Below are 21,618 nucleotides of genomic sequence, written 5' to 3' on the forward strand. Positions count from 1 at the left end.
TTAGTTGTGATTTTAATTGATGTAATCTCATTAAATTTATAATACCTGCTGAATGGACATTCATTGAGACGGAACTTGCACTGATGTGCAATGTGGTACACAGTAAAATCCTCAGTGTTAAATAGCATTTGGAGACTTGGCAATGGTGCGGGGCAGATGTGGATGCCGCTCAGTGGGATTAGCAACCAGATTGAGGAAGTGAGTGCCAGGGCAGCCTGGCTCAGACCAGCTAGACCTACTGTGCTGAGATCCATACAGCTGTACCAGAACTCACAAGCATTATTGCCAAGTACGTGGATCATACAAGGTATTTGTATTGGTGATGTTGCAGAAACACTGAACATAAGACAACATTTATCCAAAGACCAATGTGCTAGGTTGTTCAAAACACAACTGACAGCACATTTCAGAAGAAACATTGTGATAAGACTAGATTAGTACACACAATGAAGTAGATACAGCCATGTTTGAGTAAAGCATTATACCAAGAAAGTGACTACAGTGTGTTGTTTAAATCATCTAACTCAGAGTATTAAAACAATATTTTTTTCCACCCAATGCAAAGGCACAAGTGTGGAATACCCGTGGGTATCACTAACCTTGCAATAGTATCTAATTAAGTAATAAGTATTCTGGGTTCTAAATGATTTACTATTCAGCAAACTAAACACAGTTTAATCTGGGATCCTCTGTCCTCCACTTCGAGCCACTTGAGGCTATAAAGTGGTTCTGAGATCAAGTTTGAGGATCAATCTAACCAATTTATTTTGAGGCCTGTAATTTATTTTTGAGAATCATGGGAATGCTAGCAGCATGTGCAGGCCTAGTCAAAATTACATTGAACAAGACCCCCAGCCAATATTTCAAGGGCACTTCCATTAGAGTGTACATTCCAACTAGAAATATTATTTTTGGTTCACCTTCAATATAACTTTCAACACCATACTCTCTCCAGATAGCTTTAGGGCCCTATTTTCGGTCGAAGTTCCTATACCCACTGTTTGGGGATTTAGCATGGCGCAAGAGGCGTTCCCGTGCAAAAGTTGCTCTCTTCGGACACCAGCCTTATCCCTAAAACACCTGAGCTACCCATTACATTATGCATAAGTGTGGTTTGGGCGTTACAATAATAAAACCAATCACCGTGCCAGATGCCATTGCCTTTAAGAGAAGACTGTGCAAGCCATTATCCCCAATGCAATCTTACACTCTCTCCTTCTCTGCCCATGGAAGAGTGATGTTGCCTTGGAATAAAATTATATTTGATACACAGAATTATCACTCACACATTGCTGGTTATAGAGAACTTTAAATTACAGTAATCTGCTTGTGTTCTGGATTAATGAAACGAAATGGTCTGGTCTGGTTATGGCAAACGCAATATATAGTACATTGTATTAGTTTTTGATAAGCTTAACTGGCAACTGCTGATAAAAACACAATTTATTGACACAAGGAATTAACAGTAACACTTTTGTGGATTACAGTAAAATTGTAATGACAAACACATTCACAATCACTTAATTCCGAAGTGAACTCTGCAGCCGCACTGAGGCGCTGATAACGTTGGACACCATAGACGGGTTTCCTGTTAGTAAACATGAGAGGAATATGACCGCGCAGAGGAGGGGGAAGCCTATGGGTGCGTTTGGAAATTACGCACCGGAGCACACTCGCCTATTAGTTTGTATTGGCCAGTGCGCTCACTGCCGCTCAGGGCTGTATTTTCGAACGCGCCTTTCACCCGGGCATGCGCAGATTGCGCATTCTGCTCTGTGATGACGTCGCGCGGAAATCCGTCTATACACCTGACGTTTGCTTCATTCGCCTTTGATTGCCTTTCAAAAAAGCCATATTTGATAGACATAAGTATCACCTACATGTTACTGATTATAGAGAATGTTATAAACCATTCATTATTTCCTGCGCAATAGATGAATAAAACTGAAGTGTGTAATTTGGAGAGCATGGCATCGCGCGCAGCACAAATTGTCTTCTTTGAATAGACTATCATCTTATATAAACACAATTGACACAAGGAATTGACACTCTCACTTCTGCTGATTATAGGAAAATTAGAATCACAGAGATTCGTTGAGAATTAGGAGAGAGGGAGACCTCAAAGCCGTTGTGCGTCCCGGCCCAACTCCCAACATGTCCATTGCAGGCAGACTCTACCAAACAAATCTGGCTTAGTGGGTGGTTTTAGAATCCGCTATGCGCTTTCCCAAATGTGTGTGGGCAAGATATCAATTTTAGGGAAAGCGCAACAACACGCCCAAGGGGCACACCTCAAGGCGCAATGAACGGAATAATGAATAGCTGGTATAGCGGCCATAAGATACCGTTTACGGACAGTGCCAGCTCCCTTGTGCATAATTGGCGTGTAGCGGGTAGTGCGAACGGGTAAGGCACCGGCGAAAATAGGGCCTAGAGCTTAGTTAGGGATAAGAGCTTAGTTTCCCAAATGCCCATTGACATTAACACTCTAATAAACACTGCCAGACAGGTATTCAAACCAGGTACCAAACAGTGGCGGATACAGAACATGCCAAATGAACTGGGCCTGGACAAATCTGTCTGAGCCCGAGTTTTTTAAGCTTAGATATTATAATGACTGTTGGATGAAGTCAATATGACAATTCTTCTCACTGTTTCTGCTTGTCTTTAATGCTTTGAAAAGTTCAAAGCCATTAATTCAATTAGATTAGAAGAAGAAAGAAGAAGAAAGTAGACAAAAAACAGAGAGGGCCATGGAAATAATAACAATAATACACAAGTGACTTTTAAAGCAATTTCTTAAACTGGGTAACAAATTGCTCCATCTACGCCTTCCCTCTCAGCTTTCCTGCTTACCATCTTAAGAAATAAAATAATAAAATAAAGTACAAAGGGATGAGGACTAACCACTCTCCCTCTTTAAAAACACAGCAAACGTTCTCCATCGTGCCTACTAGACTAGTATACATTTAGAATTTATGGTAATATTATTGACCACTCATTTTGTATGTCCGTGGCAAAGCTTTAGTTTGAGGAAAATGTCCATCACAAGTCGGCATGTTGATGACCCCTGCAGTACCCACACCAGATGACCCTCTCTATTAGCTTCGATACCGAACATAAAATGGAGATACAGTATGTCGATAGTTGCTAGGGTCTAATTTGCTTCCGTTTTTGTACAGAGGTAATTACTCTCACCAATTTGAATTAATGGGGATAATGTCCTTGTTCAGTGGACAGGTTAGTTAAATGGGTTATGTTATCAAAATGTCATGACCCATTGCTTTGAAAGTTTAAGGGCTTTGAGCTTTTTTAGTACATCTTCCTACCTGCTTCCTACACTTGTTGTCAGAAACTGCCAGGTTAATTTCCCCTCCACTCCACAAGGAGACACCACAATGGGATTCAGACTGGTACCTGTGGTGGTGACCTCACTTCCTCCCACTATAAAAGCAGGACTGGATCCCCCCCCCCCTGTCCTTTGTTTCTAAACACATGCAGCCGGCCTGTGTTTGCCGTGTGCTGCTGATGTTTGCCATGCGTCTGTTAAACCTGGTATAATGTAAGTTCCAGTGTTTTACTTCTAGTGATGTGGATTATATGATTATATTTAAGAATTGATGAACTTGAGTTATATGGAAATTTAGTTGTTTAATATTATGAAGTAAATACTTGGCCTATTATTATTTTGATGATATACCTTAATGTATAATATAATTTAAAGGCCATATTTATGTTTGATACTTTATCTGGCATGATATTATAATTTGTTTCTTTGTGTCTTTGTTTAGAACCATGGCATCTTCATGAAACCCAATGTCAACCCTATTCATCATTATCCGGCTAAAAATAAACTGGATATTTGATTGCAACCTTTGTTTCCTTGTGGTTTGTGGCTCCAGTATGAACTTTAAATCCTAACACTTGTACTGTATCTTTAACCATAGAATCCTGGATGGTAACTAATTCATACCAGTTCATTAGCTATTGATGTAAAGACATTATTTAAACTGTTTGCTACTTTGAATTTATTGAATATTCCTGTGCCTCTTACAGTATTTCAAGGTTCAAGTTATGCATTTTGTCTTAAGTTTATTACTGTGACCTTGCTGTTTCAGGGATTTCTATAATTAGGAAAGATATTTAACTAGAACAAGTGCTCCTCGGAGCACAGGTCTCCGCCAGGTCAGATATTATTGTGGCCTCCTGGTGGCGCTATAATAGGCCAATGTGAAAAGGGTGCCATTTCTTATTAGGCCTTTCACGGCAATCGGACACTGCATTCATGGCTTGAGGCATTTTGTGGAAAAAATGTGTTTTGCTAAATTAGACCTGCTGGTGGCGCTATAACAGGCCAATGTTAAAAGGGTGGCATTTGTTCCTCAACATAGTGTGAAGGTGCGTGCAAAGTTGACCGCAATCGGACGGTGCGTTCATGATTTGCAGAGTTTTGTTCAAAACAAGCCACTACTGCAAACTTTAGATGTCAATCTTAGCCAATGAGAATGGAATATGAAAAATCAAACACATCCGTCTTGATCACATGACTATAGAGATCATGTGTACCGATTTGCGTGGAATTTGGATAAAATCGGAAGGAGTAATATAAAAAAGTGTGTTTTACGTAAGTCTGCCTCCTAGTGGCGCTATAAAAGGCAGATGTGAAAAATGCAGGGCAAAGGTTTTTCCTTGACCTCTAGGGAGTACGCATACAAAGTTTTACACATATCGGTGCAGTTATAGGTATGAATCCGCCTGTTATAGCGCCACCATGAGGCTGATTTTAAAATTTTCAAGTGCCATTTCTTCCTCAGCATAGTGGAAATATGCGTGCAAGATTTCACGGAAATTGCATGCTGTGTTTATGATTTGAGGCATTTTGTTCGAAACGGAGCACTCCTGCAAACTTTGGAAGCCATTTTTAGCCAATCAGGATGGAATATGAAAAATCTGAAAGACACGTTTTGTTTAATGACTATAGAGATACTGTGTACTGATTCGCGAGATTTTTGGACAAAATCTGTAGGAGTACCGTAAAAAAATATGTTTTGCACAAATTAGCCTCCTGGTGGCGCTATAAAAGGCCCATGTGAAAAATTCGGGGCTGAAGTTCGGAATTGGCATCCAGGGAGTGTGTGCTCAGTTTCGCTGCGATCAAGGCAACTGTGGCGGAGATTAGCTGGTGACGGACGGACGGGGTAAAACATACACTCTCACCATGCCTTTCGGCCTGGCGGAGACAATTAGAAGATAATATACCGATATAAGGTTTTTGGGCGTAATACAGGGATACTCTGCTACATTCACCCCCTTTGATTTCCTCCAACTGGGAAACGCGATCCCGGACAAGCCCCCATGTAACAACCTGGATTTGAATCTGGGTCTCCTCATGTGAAACCAAACGGGACTTCCCTTTGGCTCTCTCTAACCAAGGGAGATATTATGCTCCTGGATTACAGGCAGGACTACTTAAATAGGCAGATAAGCAAAGGAACACAGCTAAGTTAATACAAAGTATGACTGATGTACTGATGTGGAATGGTTTGTAATACAGCTGTGATGTAGATGGTCTCACCAGTAAGCCCGTCCTGACCGTGACCACCAGTTTGAGCCAGGAGGGGAACTTGGAGATGATCTTGGTGATAAAGGCAGCAATGGTGTCTCCATAATCTGGTTTGTGAAACTCTGCCTCATTCAGACTATCAACCAGTAGGATGTAGTCCTCTTCAGGCAGCTTTCTCTCTGTGCAGAAGGAGAGAGACATGGTGGCAGATTAAAAAAATAGATACAGAGCATCTTGACATGACCGGTTAAATGGATGTTTGTTTGATTAGTCACGTTGAGAAAAGCACCAGCCCCTCTCTGATATTGACCCTCAAGTGCCTGGATGCAAGTATTGTTTATTAGGCAGAAGAATGAGGAAAGAACAAAGGTCATGGGCGCCAATGGCCTAGCAGTTAAGGCACATCACATGCTAGTGCTGCACAATTAATCGAAAAAATATCGTGATCTCGATTCAGACACCTATGCAATCTCGATTTTAAATTATGGCGATTTTTTTTTCAAAAAAAAAAAAAAAAAAACACTTTATTTTGCTTAATATTTTTATATTTACAAGAGATTCGTGTGAGAATCGTGATCTCAATTCGTATGGAGTAAAATCGTGATTCACATGCTCTGATGCAGCCTGACAGCAAGCCACATGTTCGATTCCCGAGCCCGAGGTCCTTTGATGCATATCACTCCCTGTCTCACTCCCTGTCTCTCTCCCTGTTTCCTGTCACTCTACTACTCTGTACTATCAAAATGAAGGCAGAAAAGACCCAAACATCAGACACACACAAACACAAAGATCAGATCTTGTCGGCAAGCGTAGTATAAATTCGGCATTAATTGAGATGGAGTAGACACTCCTGTGGCCAGAGTGTGGAGGCCCTAGCCATAATAACACATCGATCTAGACTGCATATTGATAGTGAGCTGGTTGACCTGCCTGAAACATTCAGAGCCTCTGGTATTTTGCGACCTTGAAACCCTGTGGAGTGTTGATGATTCACCAAAATAACACTCACATTTTCCAGTGTAAATGACTTAGCATCTGTTTCACAGCCCGTAGTGTGTCAAATCATTGACCTTAACTGAAAAGTAGCCGCTGAGCTACGTCACACAGGACCATTAGCGCAGGGTGGAGAGCAGACAGTGGCCTCTTGACTTACACCTGATGCAATTCTTAATTATCTCTGCCAGGCCAAAGGCAGGGCCAGAGATTATGTTTTCAAACCTGTGTGTGTGCCTGTCGGTGTGTCCACAGCTACTCTTGCAAACTGCTACACCAAGCAGTCAAAATTTCTCATGCGCAACGCCAATAGGCCAAAGAAGTCAGCATCTGAATATTTTTCAAATGGGCTTCAAGGTGACGCTATAACAGCCCGTTTTGGCTTGTACCATAGGTCACAGACTCAACATTTATTGATGACCTGGATTCCTTGTTTCATGACACAACTTCCCATATAAGATACGCCCACTTCCGCCTAATGAGATTTAGACTAGATTTGACGCCAAAATTTGACGCCAAAATTTGACGCCAAAATTTGAATCACATATTGAAGGGCCTCTAAACATGCGCAGAGCCAATTGTGACTTCACTTCAACCAAAAGGGGCAACCACAAGTGCAGACATTTGTTGCAGAAACAATTGTCTTTTTTCAGCTGGAAATACATTCCTGCCGCTAATGATAAGAGAGAGAGGGATTTTTACCCTTGCGCAGGCTAGCAAGAGGTTCTAGGACACCCTTGCGAAAGGCAGCGATGGGGTCTTGGACACAGGAACGCAGGCTGAGCGTGTTCTGAAGATGAGGTTCTTGTATCAAAAGATCCCTGTAGGGAGTGAGCTGTGGAGCTCTGGCCAGTAAGGCGGCAACACTATGAACAAACTCTGGCACCAAGCAGGTGTAGGTATTGTCAGCCTGACAGAAATGGTAGGCTACCACCTATTAAGAGACAGAGAGAGAGAGAGAGAAATTAAGAGAGTGGGAGACAAAAAAGAAATCTGAAAGCAAGCATCATTTTGTTATCGGAGCATTTAAGCTACCTGCTGTCCGGCTCCCCATTACAACGTACCTTTATTTCAGTCAAAGTCTACCATTCACAACAATTACTTTCCTTCAATACAACAACAGCAGACACAGTATAAGCTGAACAACAACACATTGCTGGATAAATTGCTTGCAATCTTGAGAATGGCTCCAATAACTATTTAATTGGAAACATTTGTGACCTGGGTGCATACATCATAGAACAATGTCAGAAAACTGTCCTAAAAATGTTGAATAACAACACAATGAAGTGCCCACATGATGTGTTATTGATGGTTTCATGTTTGGGTGAACATATGTCACACGCAGTCTGACCGGTTCCCATGGAAACTGTTATTGAGGTCAAGTTAGTAAATTTAGAAGCCTTCCGTGTCATATGTGTGTGTGATGCACTCAGAAATCTGACAGAACTGTACCATGATGTGGGACTACTGGGAGTCAAAAGAAATGACATGATTATGTACACTATGTATGTATACTGTATATAATCTCACCTCAACTATCTTTGAAATGCTGTGTGAAACAAATGCTCATGGTAGTAATTGCTGCCTGCTGTATTGTTTATGATGCCATATGCCCCCCCCCCCACCATTTATACCTTTGGTAACAGATATGCAAATATAAAACCTGAGGATATCAAAACAGCCATCACAAGCAGCTGAAACCAGCAGGGACCAGGCCAATTTAAAGTACAGTACAGTTAGTGTGCGTGTGTGTGTGTGCGTGTGCGTGCGCGCGTGTGCATTGTACCTTGGCAGCCAAGCGTTTGACAGCCTCCTTTTTGTGAACAGTGGTCTCAGTGGTCCCTGGAACAGCGCTCTGGTTGGGTTGGGAGTCTTTGGAGCGAGGACCAGACTCTGGGGGCTGGTTGGATGGTGGTTTCGCCTGCCTATCCCCACCTGATCGGCATCAACAACAGCACCGTATGCAAAAAAGCGGTGCAATTATACTAGGCAAATGAAGTCTCCTGGGCAAATCCAGGAATGTCACATGCAAACCCCCTTTAAGAGCACTGGATCTAATTAGTACGTTTTCCAAGGGAGACTGTCAACATTCTTTGTTATATGGTGGTCACTACAGAGCTGATAGGAGTTGTAATAATGCCATTATGTCATTTATTAACAAGGCTCAGAAGGTAGTTCAGTAACACTTTGTAGCAACCACATAAATGGAATATCACACATACAATAGAATAGAGAACCTTAGTTATATTTAACAATGTGTATAGAGATTCAAACAAGTGTAGCTGCATATGCAATGACTTTCCCGAAGAAAAAAAAAGGTAGGCTGAAAGCATGTCTTAAATCCCCAGCAGAGCAGATAGTGTAGGATGTTGCTGAATATCTTTGCTCAAAAATTAATACAAAACTTCCATGGCCATTTAACCACTTTCAACTTGGCTTCCCTATTTTGGGTAGGTCATTATAGGATTTTCATATACGTGTCTTTACATTTTCAAAGATTTTCAAAGGTTTCAAACAAAATATTTAAAAAATCTAAAAGTTAAAAGATAGATCTATAGATACAAGCTCACAGATCCACAAGCTCACAACGTGTCGCTAACACGCAAGCTTGTAGATCTGTTATTTTTATTGATCACATAATGTATAGGGAGGGATTAAGTGGAACAGCAATTTCAATCATCCTCTGCAATTACAATCAGCAGAGGGACGGCAATAGAGGACCAGAGAGACCACTGGGTGAAAGAAAAGAACCTTTAACCCACATGTTCATGAATATAAACTAAAGTCTTGTATGAATGAACACTGCTGCACATTATATCAATTTAAGTATACCACATTGGAAGATATACAGACTTAAACATGCAGTGCATTGGCTTAGGCACACATATCATTGCTTTGAGATCTGTTTTAGAGAAATAAAACACACACACCGATAAAAAAGAAAGGGCTGTGAATCATACATTTCGGAGAAGAGCTGGGACTGTGCGGTGTGGCTCCCGCCTGTAACGTGCGCCCACCGTGGCAGCTGAGTGTCACCAGCCGCCAAATGACGGCCGTCTTGCCAGAGCCTGCGTTGCCCACAACGACAGCACCGCGCCCGTCACAGCTGTTACTTTTCCTCAGCACCTCCTCCAGGCGGATAAACAGCCAATCACGCCCAACAAAGGCCGTTTCCACAGCGAGGCCAGGTACTTCAAACAACAGAGGCTTCAGCATGATGTCACCTTGCCTGAACGGTGTCAGTCTCGCTGGAGGGAGTGAGAGCGGTGGGTTGAGATTGTGACGGAATGGTAAACATTTTGGAGGTGACACGTCACACAAGATTTGCTTGTATTGGTACACAGGTTTTTAGCTGCAATTTTGACACACAAGAATGTCACTAGCAACTATGACAGGGTTGGACTATAAAGTACCTTTGGAGTCATCCGACGTGCGTCCTGCTGTGTTGTGTTTGCGTATGGAGACCCTCTGATCAAAACCCCTATGGTGTTCCAAATGTGTCAGGTCCTCCAATCTTGTGGAGCTGGTTGCTGGAGTGAGGGAGGGTTAGAATACAGAGAGATATAGAAAAAGAAAGAGAGAGAGATGGAGATTGAAATTGAAAAGAATAGGGGGAAACTATAAAAAATCGTACATATATATATATATATAGAGAGAGCGAGAGAGAGAGTTCAGGTCGCTACACTGCCCTCACACCTACGTTGCACCGCCGATCCGACCAATATGCCCTTATATGGAGATCCCTGTAGGCCTATCTGTCAGTCCTTGTCCCTTTTATGCCCATACCTATATGGAGAACACTGATGTATATGCCCATGTGTGAGCATGACCCCTTGTGCGCCCATATATGGATCTGACTGATTTTTTACGCCTGGTGACGACACATCACACTCAACTCTGGGCCGTTCCTCAAAAACATGCAAACATTATTAAGGTTTATTAAGGTATTGTCATATGGAATAAATGAATGCTTAATCATGGATTTTTTTTATATAAGATATTACTCTGTATTTTACTATATTGTACGGTACTCTGTATAGTCAATAGGAAAGGCCTGAAAGGAGCGCACCTGCATCAACAACATAAATGCTCTTGGTTCTATAGACGGATTTCCGCGCGACGTCATCACAGAGCAGAATGCGCAATCTGCGCATGCCTGGGGGAAAGGCGCGTTCGAAAATACAGCCCTGAGCGGCAGTGAGCGCACTGGCCAATACAAACTAATAGGCGAGTGTGCTCCGGTGCGTAATTTCCAAACGCACCCATAGGCTTCCCCCCGCAGCTGCGCGGTCATATTCCTCTCATGTTTACTAACAGGAAACCTGTCTATACCCTCAGTCTCCTGTCTCTCTAAAGGTTTCTGTCAAGATAAAGAAGAAATCTGCCTGAAAAATTAAAAGCAAACGTCTGAAAGAGAAACAATTTCTATGGTTTGTCAGTAATTCAGGGTTATGTTTAGCCTGACACTCAGCTTGAATTTTCATTTCGTTTCACTCCATTATTCAGTCTGAAAGCCCTCTCTCAGTGCAGTCGTTTTCTGAGATGGGGGCGTGGCCAAAGTGGGACTCTTTGAAGATTGGTTCATACTCGATTATCCCGATCTCAATTGGGCCAGGCCGCCGGTTAGATTTTCAACCGAGAAAACACTGACTTCGACAGAGTCACCAGACCATGAATGAGAGGCTAGCGATTCAGGGGCTGGAGCCAGGCTAGGTTATGTTGTGTACTGTTCAAATTTGCCAGTATTTGGCCCTGCTGTTTTGTACTGTATAACAACACTGTGATGTTTCCACTCCAATTGTTTTACAAAGTTGGCTCTAGCAACCACTCAAGGGAAACGTTCTTGAATAAATAAATAAAAAGGTTTGTTCTTGTAACAATGTAAACATACAGTATATAAGAATGGCCATTTTGGTGATTTTCTATAATGAAGCCTCTCATCCAAGGAGATTTTTATTTCACTAATAATCAAAATAACACCCAATCAAAATAAGAATGCCTCATTTAATGTACTAGATATAAGGTGTGCATGTTTGCCCACTTGAGTTAAGAGATGTTTACCAGTCAGAATCTCAGGCTCTCCTCCTCATGTTTACCAGTAGTACTGTAGTATACTCTAATAAAACAGTTGCTTCACAAAAAAGCAGAGCGGTAAATCAATAATGGTGCCAAGCGCTCGATGCAAGTCCATCTTGTTCAAAAGTTTGCCTGTGGTGGAGTGCTGGATTCATCACATTGCCATACCTGCCAACACTCCCAATTCTCATGGGAGTCGCCCTATTTCTAACCCTTTCTCCTGCTGTGCTCCTGATGGGTAATTTCTCCCGTTAATCATCTAATTTCACAGCGATACAAATCAAATGGACGGCTCTCCGTTTCTGTGTTGGATACAGTACAGTATGTGTCGTGATATCTGGCAACCCAACCCGGAGGCAGAGGTGAGCATGCGCACACTCACACACACACACACACACACACACACACACACACACACACACACACACACACACACACACACACACACACACACACACACACACACACACACACACACACACTCACACACAAGCTGCTATGCTCAGTTTGCTGCTGTAAAGTGAAAATGGATGAAGCAGTTCCCAAGAATAATAAAAACGAGAAATAGGCTAATAGATTTCAGTCCGCTGAAGTTCGAGACCTAATATATCCATGTCCTAACCGCTAGCATATGTACTGTACACGCACGCATGCACACACGCACACAATCAAATGTCATTTTATTTCACATCCTTGTATTTATTCTATTAATTTGTAGAATAGGGTTATATAATGTGGTACATTGAGGCCATTTGCTAATACCCCAGAAAATCTCATTTCTCAAATCCGAATGTTGGCAGGTGTGCACTGTATTGCACATGTCAGAACCCTTATTTATGTTTACAATGGAACATGCAAACTTGTCTTTATCCCATTATTCTGCTTAGCACTCATGTAAATTCTTCAGTGGGCATGATTTTTTTTAATAATAAAAAAAACCCACATGTAACATCAATGCATGAAAAACACAGATGGGAGGCCCTGTGACATTGGCTAATAAATCTCTGAGTCTTATAAGGAATAAACAAAGGTCAAGGACTTCTGTTCAAGTCCATCAAAGCTTGTTGTCTCTCTCTTTCTTCCAAGAGGCTTATGAATCCAAGCCAGGCAGAGGAGCGGTTAACTAGATTACACAGTGCAGTACATCCAGATGATATAATAAGGATATCAATCTGAAAAAAATATTTGAGTAAGAGTTTGTTTCACAATATAGCTCCATGTAGCTTACATATGATCTCGCAATCCTCCAAAACCCTAATTCTCCCATTTGTAACTCTGCAAAAATCGTGTACACTTTCAGAGTTGAATTAACGCTGAGGATTCTACTGTGCACGTATAATTAACAAGCGGGAATGTGAGTAGGAAGACTTACAGAAGCATTCATTGTTCACTGCTGTCATCCAAACACAGCACACTACACCCTGCATAAGCATAGCACACTGAGCATCATATAACATAATCAACCATCCACATGGCCTGTAAAATATGGCATTACTGTAGCCTCTAATCCTCACAGAGTAGGATAAAATAAGACAGACTCCCATTGCAGTCATCTCTCTCAAATAATATTGGCAGACAATCCCTCAAACAGGAAACAGATGAGGAAGCACAGCATCCCTGGCGAGTATGATGACATCACAACAGGGTCATGGTGTACTGCACTGCTTAATTCAGTCTCGGGTAATCTGAGGGCATGTGAGGCAGCTGCATTACTCTCCGAGCTGTTACTGGACTAAAAGCTTTTAAGCAGCAATTACAGTATGGCTGCAGCTCGGAGAAATGAACAAGCCCCATCCCTAAGAGTCCTTCTACAGTATGCTGAGTTTAAGAGTAATCACACAATATTCAGATCTCTCCCATTGCCACACAACATGGGAGTGTCATGGGAGTGTCATTGTGCGTGCTAGGCTAAGCTTGTAATGCATATGGCTGATGGCTCTAAATGTGCTGCAAATGTGTATATTATACAGTGATACAGTATATACTGTACATGCTATATAGGCCCAGTAGTATAGGCCATCTCATCATCTCATTAAAAAGAAGTCCATTCTAACAGCTTTAGCATCTATGTGCCTTCCCTATTCTGAGATTCATCCAGATGAAAGCAGCAGCTGTCCTAGCGACAGTGATGACTGTCAGCCATTACTGTTGAAGAACTCCGTGGGGGATCTCCTCTTTCGCTTTGAAGAGAAAGGAAAAGGCTACAGCAGGAGGGGGTTGAAAATGACAACTTGGGGATGCAGTTAACCACTTAAAAGTCATGTGACATTCATTTTAGTAGTCTGTTTTTAAGCGACACCCCTTGTAGCTCCGTTGTCATTACAGCGTTTGTCTCTACAGAAGGAATGCTGAAAAGGGAATGCTGCAGGGTCCTACACGTCATCAGAAACAGACAGACGCGTACAATGGGTACGCTGACGACGCGTACAATGGGTACGCTGACAACGTACAATGGGTAGAGCATAGCCGGGTGGGGCATGCATTTCGTTCCTGACTTGCATTGTTCCCGAGTATAGGCTATTGCCCAACGGGCACTGGTCTAGTTCAATGTAAAATAAATAAATAAATGTACATTTCCTGTGCCTACGTCATTTTGATGTGAGGGTCGGGGGCCGACATTTGCAAATAAAAATAATGTTTAATAGTGTTTAGAGAAGAAAAATGGTTATTGTGAAAAATATATCAGTAAAAGATTATATCAAGAATAACTTTTGTTTAATTGAAAAAATTACACAGTATGACTTATTTTGATTTTATACTTCTTTGTACGACGATATCACATAGCGAAATTAGCCGATCTGCAAGCTCACAACACATCGCATCACGATGCTTTGTGAGCTTAAGATCTGCTATTTTTGCATGGGGACACCAGGTTGAAAGCGGTTGCCTGTTAGTGTTCACAGTGTGCATCCGACCTCAGTGATAAGTAGAACACTAGAACACGGTGCAGAGATGTTCCACTCGGCTTCACTTAAGATGCCCCAAATTATGCCTCCTCTGCATTGGAAACAAAATGTGGAACGTAGAAAATGTTCCCGTACACAGAGCGTACAAATGGAACCAAATGGACCCTTATGGGGTCCTTACAGGGGTCCATTTGGAGTTACATGTATTAAATTAACACTGAGGTTTTTACTGAGTAATGCCACCTCAATTAATTGAATCAGTTAATCAATCAGCCATCAAAATTGTGTCACTCCCTTCAACATCATTCATCCGCTGTGTAAAGCAGGGGTGGGTCACCACCTCTTTTTGATCTACAACTAAAAGAATGTGCTCCTCGGAGCACAGGTCTCCGCCAGGCCAGCTAGTAGAAGTCAATCTTAGCCAATCAGGATGAAATATGAAAAATCGGACAGGTCCGTCTTGATGACATGACTATAGAGATAATGTGTACCGATTTGCGTGATGTTTGGACAAAATAAATCTGTAGGAGTAATAGCAAATAATTTATTTTGCAGAAATCGGCCTCATGGTGGCGCAATAATAGGCCAATGTGAAAAGGATGGCATTTCTTCCTCGGCCTATAGTGGTAATGTGCGTGCAAAGTTTCACGGCAAATTACTCATGATATGAGGCATTTTGTTAGAAACGAGCCACTCCTGCAAACATTACTTGCCAATCTTGGCCAATCAGGATGGAATATGAAAAATTGGACAGATCCGTCTTGATCACATGACTATAGAGATCATGTGTACCGATTTGCGTGAAATTTGGATACAATTTGAAGAAGTAATACCAAACAAATTGTTTTACATAAGTCGGCCTACTGGTGACGCTATAAAAGGCAGATGTGAAAAATGCAGGGCAAAGGTTTGTCCTTTAGCCTCTACGGAGTGCGCATACAAAGTTTTACACAGATTGGTGCAGTTATAAGTAAAAACACTAATCAGCCTGTTATAGCACCACCATGAGGCTGATTTGAAAATGTTCAAGTGGCATTTCTTTCTCGGCATAGTGAGAATGTGCGTGCAAAATTTCACAGAAATCGCACGCTGTGTTCATTGATTGAGGCCTTTTGTTCAAAACGGAGCAGTCCTGCAAACTTTCAAAGCCAATCTTAGTCAATCAGGGTGGAATATGAAAAATCAGAAAAAGACCCGTTTCGTTTAATGACTAAAGAGATACTGTGTATCAATTTGCGTGATCTTTGGAAAACATCTGTAGGAGTACTGTCAAAACATTTGTTTTGCAAAAATCAGCCTCCTCGTGGCGCTATAACAGGCCCATGTGAACACTTTGGGACAGAGGTTCTGCCCTGGCATCCAGGGAGTGTGCGTGCACAGTTTAGCTGCGATCTAGCCAACAGTGCCGGAGATTAGCTGTTCACAGACGGAACCACACACACACACACACACACACACACACACACACACACACACACACACACACACACACACACACACACACACACACACATGGACGGACGGACGGACAGGGTGCAAAACATAGTCTCGGCCATGCCTTTCGGATTGGCAGAGAATAATAATATATATATTTTTTTTTCTTTATCTATTGATTAATTTATTCTATTGATTAATGTATTAATCTCTGTATTTATTGAGTTCTCAACAGATTTGTTAGCATAGATGTGGCATTAATGTAAATAGATGTCTATTTAAAAGCCTGCCAGGTGTACCAGCCCGGTATAAGAAGCTGTTAATAGGTGACGTCACGCACAGAGTTCCCTCTCTTTGATCCCCTGACAGCTCTGCCCAACTCTGCAGGAGATAACAAGCACTGTTTACTTTTTTCATCCCGTGAAAATCGATCAAAGTACAATAATGACTGTCAATCACCCCTGACGTGTGCAAGAAGCCTTACTTTGCCTTACTTATTTCATTTATGCTAAACTCAAACCTCCCTTTATTTTGTGTTATTTCACACAAGAATGTAAGCCTGTTTTCACCTCTGCAATACTTGTGTGCCAGTTACTTTAAATAACCCAGTATAATTTCCATAATGTAACAACCATTGAGCTATATGGTATCAACCAATATCATTATAAAGAGGTTGCACGTGGTGTTTTTCCCCTCATGGCAAAATCTTGTACCCCACTGTTGACTGAGGACAAAATCGCCTATGATTGAGGTGATCAATTGAGTTGATTAAAAACAACCATTATTAACCATTATTGATCTATGTGCATAGAACCTTTCTCCTCAGATAGTCATAATACGTATACCTTTATTATTATTATTCATATTATTGTCTCTTTCGTCGTTAGGTTTTATTATGAAATGACTAACTCATTCTATGCTTGTATTATTCTAATTAGCAGTGTATCACATTTGTAAAGCAAGTCGTGTTTTCAACAACTGTTGATAGAAGTGGCCAGGTGGGACTTTTCCCAACCTTTGTCCCATACAATTAACAACATGCTTTGATATTATTAAGAATACTATGTTTCCCAAATGATTACATAATTAGCCCCATTACAACATAGTAAAGCAAGTGATCTCATAAATGTAAGGTGCCCAGACAAAAGGTGAACCTACTGCACCTGCCACAGAGTTAGGACGGGGCATCACAAGGGAAGAGGTGCTGTGCGTGTGCCGTTGTGGGAGGGGCCTCTTCGGTGGGGGTGGAGTCCTGGGTTGCATGATGTCTGGATTAGATAAGGCCTCTTCTGTTGGGACGTCTACCGGGACAGGTGGATTGACCCTGCAAGGTCTGGGAGGGGGATCCTCATTTGCACTCCCACCAACTCCAGTTCCGCTTACTTTTCCATCATCTTTAGTTAGATCCCCACTGGAACAGCTGCGCTCCTCGTTCTCAGAAGAACTAGTGATGGTTGCTGATTCACATGCAGAGAGAGTGGTGTGGGGTCAAGAGAAAGAAAAAATGTATACACTTTAAAAAGAGTATACAATATGAGTTGTTGGCTACAGGCACGGGCGGCCATAGCTAAGTAGGTAGAGAGGCCGCCTGAGAATCTGAAGGTCACAGGTTTTGACCATCAGCTCGCCCATTCTATACGTCAAAGTGTCCAAGACACTTTGACCAGGTACGCTCATCTGAGCCATCTGAGCAGCCATCTGCTGTGTGTAGCAGTAAAAGTAATTTCCCCTCCCCTGGCACCTGTTAATACTCCCTCTCCTTTATAAATGTTCCATAAATAGGCTTTAACTGTAAAGGGCAGTGGAAATGATATTCTGAAGGGCATACAATTCAATCAACAAGGAAGGAAACCTCCACTGCATTTTAGATTTTAATCAGGCGTGCAACTGAACCTACAGTATCAAAACCAAAGGGTTGCATTGCACTGCATGTGCCCTTCACCCTTTTGTATTTAACTATAAATACAAACGCCATTTAGGGAGCGAATATGTCCTATTTTAGGAGAATCAGACCCATAAGCAACAAAGACAGCAGTGTCCCAGTTCTGACAGGAGGGAGCAGAAGCCTTGAGGCTGAAGTGGTACAGGCACAAAACATTTAAGAGCTAGCTATGGGGTAGGACAGACCTGACAAGAACCTACATCTAACCCCACAACTCTCAACCATACCCTGGGTTTAACAGTAAGCAAAGAAGTGCCTCACAGACAAGTAGAGAGCCCACTAGAATATATCCAACCACAAACCACGATATTTAGATAAATGGCACGGCCCTTTTTACTTTTCCTATTAGCTGACCCAAACTGTGGCTAACCCAATAATCTCTAACATACATTACAATTCTCACCTATAATCCCACTATCCTTGCTCTCCAGAGTGGAAGAAGGACTTTGAACTGGCCCAGGGCTGTTTCCAGAGACGCGTCCAGGGCTGGAGCAGGGGACCGGGTTGGGCGCAGGGGCGGAGAGGGTAGTACAGGGGCTTATGCTGGAACCAGAAGGGGGCAGGGGCAGAGGCGAAGGTTGGTGCACTGGTGGCTCACCAGTACCAGTGCTCAGTGTTGAATCTGGGCTCTCTGAACAGGGAGATGTAGTACTGCAGGTCAGCGTGGGGCTGGGACTCCCCCCCTGGGCTGAGGCATCACACTGCACATGGAAAGAGAGAGATCAAAAAGGTACAAAGAAAAGAAAAGGAAAGAAAGAGAAAAGTCACACAAAAGTATCATAAAGGTGAGTAGAACAGAGGGTAACTTCTCTCAATAGGAAACATTGCTAAATCCGCACCCAAATAAAACACCATAACCTTAATTTACATTTACAGCAACTGGAGACAGGAGAGATGAGATGTTTGATACGTCGCTCTCCTCACCCCCAAATAGAGATAACAGGGCTCATCGCCTTGGGCAAAACACATTATCTCTGCGTTCAAGTTTTGAAAACCCATTTCCCTACATACATTCATCTTGACAAGACAGTCGGCAGCTAATAAGAGTATGAAAGAATCGAGACGTTTCTAAAATAACCTTAGAAAATGTATCATAATAATACACAAATAAAATATGAATAAAGAATGAAACATTTATATAAAGTCATTTGTGCTCTGATTGTGCCATGTGTGTGACCACCCCCACCATTTCTGCTATCCTGAGGCTGCAAGGAAAGGAGACAAGGCAGGGAAGGCAAAGTAGCTCAGCGTTATTCCCTTTATACCACACCGTCATTTATCTTAGCCAGGACAACCCACATTCCTCATATGAGGCTTGCTGCTATCTCTGTGTAACTGACTGAATCTGGAGCTCAGGTGGTAGAATGAGGCTGTGAAAGTGGGCCAAGGCTGAGCAATGCAAAGACACGGACATGAAGAGATGCAAGCATGTACAATAGCTGTCTGTCACCCAGCGGTGCAGGGTTAAAAAGATATCGACTGTAGGATCGGAAGCCATGCAGTAGTAGGTACAGCTATAGCAACATAATCAATGTGGCCGACTGTCAGATATTTTCATCTTCTTGTGCTGCAGGGTTTTGATTAACCGCATAATAAACAGATACATCCTGCTTCACCCAAAGGCTTAAAGTTTCAAATCAATCATCAGACTTTGAATAAGAAGGCACCTGATAATGAGATGCTTAGAAAAAACAAAAGGCAATGTGGATACAAAATCAGCGCAACAACGAGGCTGACTTTACCTTCTTTTCCCTCTGGTCCTCCATAAGAGAGCTCGCTGTGCCAGGGGCTTCTTCTCCCAGTAAGAAGCACAGTCTGGTCATCAGTTCCTGGGTAGAAATGGAGGAGCCCTGATTGGGCTCCACGTGGAGGTCTGGGAAGGAACACACACAGACACACACACACACACACACACACACACACACACACACACACACACACACACACACCACACACCACACACCACACACCACACACCACACACCACACACACACACACACACACACACACACACACACACACACACACACACACACACGATGGGTGGATAAGTGTGCAGATGGAAACATTGTAGGTCAGATGAAATCATTAAACTCATCTTCTAATAACCCCCCCCCCCCCCCCTCCCCCCAGTCTCCCATCCTGCATCACAGCCTACATGGTATGTAACGTATATATCCACAGGTCAGCGTAGCCCCAGCTGCCCTGATTAGGAATGCAAAGGCAGAGGCTTTTTCAGTTTGTTTGTGTGCATGCATGCAACCTGCCCGGCACGACCGGTTGAGAGACGTGACTGTGAATGTCAATGAGCTTGCCATTTTTGACTGTCTCGCTTCACACCTCAGCTGTGTGCAGTTCCCAGTGAGACAGGCCTGACACAGACCATGTGGTGCATTCATCTATCACTATTTAAAGCTCCCTGATGCCGTGACCTCTAACCCCGATTCTCCCATGGTCCACACCCACCTTCCTGAAGAGACACGAATTGATAGCGCTCATTCTGTGTCCCACTCGTACACAAACAGAATCCAATGCTTCTCGTGTCTCATTCCTATGCTGTAATCAGCTGAGCAATGTGCACGACAATGTGGAGTGTGAGGGAGAACAGCTCACGCCTCGGCTAGTCCCTCTGGGTTTTTAGACCTCTTGTGTGTTCCTCAGTCTCTCTTTCAAATCTCTACCTCCCTCTCTCTTGTCGGTTTTTCTCACTACTTTTAGACAAATGGTATCATCACCTCTTTTCCTTTCAATGTTGACCTGGCCGGAGCTTGTTATAAATCAAGGTCATTCTTTGAAAGACAAAACTGTAATTGTAGCCCCCATTTCATCTATAAATAATAACCTGTGTCAAGTGTTGAGATTCACTTCACATGACAGACAGTAAATATCTGCTGCTACAGTATGCTCACGTTATGTCTTACCTCAGGTACTTACCGCACCTTAGGTCTTACCTCAGGTACTGTACTTAGCGCACCGGATAGATATACGGTATGTATAAATATGTAGATATTTTGTTTGTTTTCATCGATCTCTCTAGCTCTCTTCCCCTTGCCCCCCTTCTTCTTATTCCCTTTCTCTTAAAGAAATAACTAAAACTAATTTCACCCGCTGTTTAACACCTGTAAACCTGTGATGTGACAATAAACTTGATTCTGATTCCTGATGACATGAAATGTAAACCAGGGGAGAGAGAGAGAGTGAGTGGAATGGGTGGGGGGGGGGGGGGGGGGGGAGAGAGAAGAAGAGAGGAAGAAAAGGAGAAAGAAGGAGCAAACTTTGGCATTCAGTCAGCAGAGCCGTAAGACCCAATCTGGAGTAATATGAAGACAGATGATAAACTGAATGTCCAGCGCTATCCATCAAACCACCTAGTAGTTGCCATTGGAAACAGGAAGCTGAGAGGTGCCTGGCAACTAGAATGGAAGATGCTTCATACAAACTGTACAGCCTCAGGGCAGCCCACTGGTCTCAACATACAGTACATAAAAGGCTGCATGGGATGGGGCAATTAAATCATCATCATTAATATCGAACTAAAACGATTAAAAACTTACACACACACACATACACACACACACACACACACACACACACACACACACACAGGTAAAGGATTCCCGGCAATGCACATGGAAAACACAGTGAGGATTAAATACATGCCCGATGATTTTTCTATTTACGATTATATTTCAATATGGGA

The 21,618-nt window shown here is 42.5% G+C and overlaps 1 protein-coding gene across 1 annotated transcript in view; it reads right to left on the reverse strand.

Moving 5' to 3' along the window:
* The window catches only part of LOC311042914 (protein TANC1-like), a gene marked incomplete at both ends in the record, with an annotated part of 54,174 nt that overhangs the window by 23,288 nt on the left and 9,268 nt on the right, over positions 1-21,618 (reverse strand). Inside the window, 8 exons of the mRNA XM_084054014.1 lie at positions 5,576-5,742; positions 7,259-7,490; positions 8,346-8,494; positions 9,520-9,807; positions 9,973-10,089; positions 17,139-17,432; positions 18,321-18,618; positions 19,660-19,790. Coding sequence (XP_083910140.1) covers positions 5,576-5,742; positions 7,259-7,490; positions 8,346-8,494; positions 9,520-9,807; positions 9,973-10,089; positions 17,139-17,432; positions 18,321-18,618; positions 19,660-19,790 — 1,676 coding nt within the window. The remainder of the gene's footprint in view (positions 1-5,575; positions 5,743-7,258; positions 7,491-8,345; positions 8,495-9,519; positions 9,808-9,972; positions 10,090-17,138; positions 17,433-18,320; positions 18,619-19,659; positions 19,791-21,618) is intronic.

This window comes from Gymnoscopelus microlampas (genome assembly GCF_963454915.1).
Source record: "Gymnoscopelus microlampas genome assembly, chromosome: 1".
Taxonomy (NCBI): Eukaryota; Metazoa; Chordata; class Actinopteri; order Myctophiformes; family Myctophidae; genus Gymnoscopelus; species Gymnoscopelus microlampas.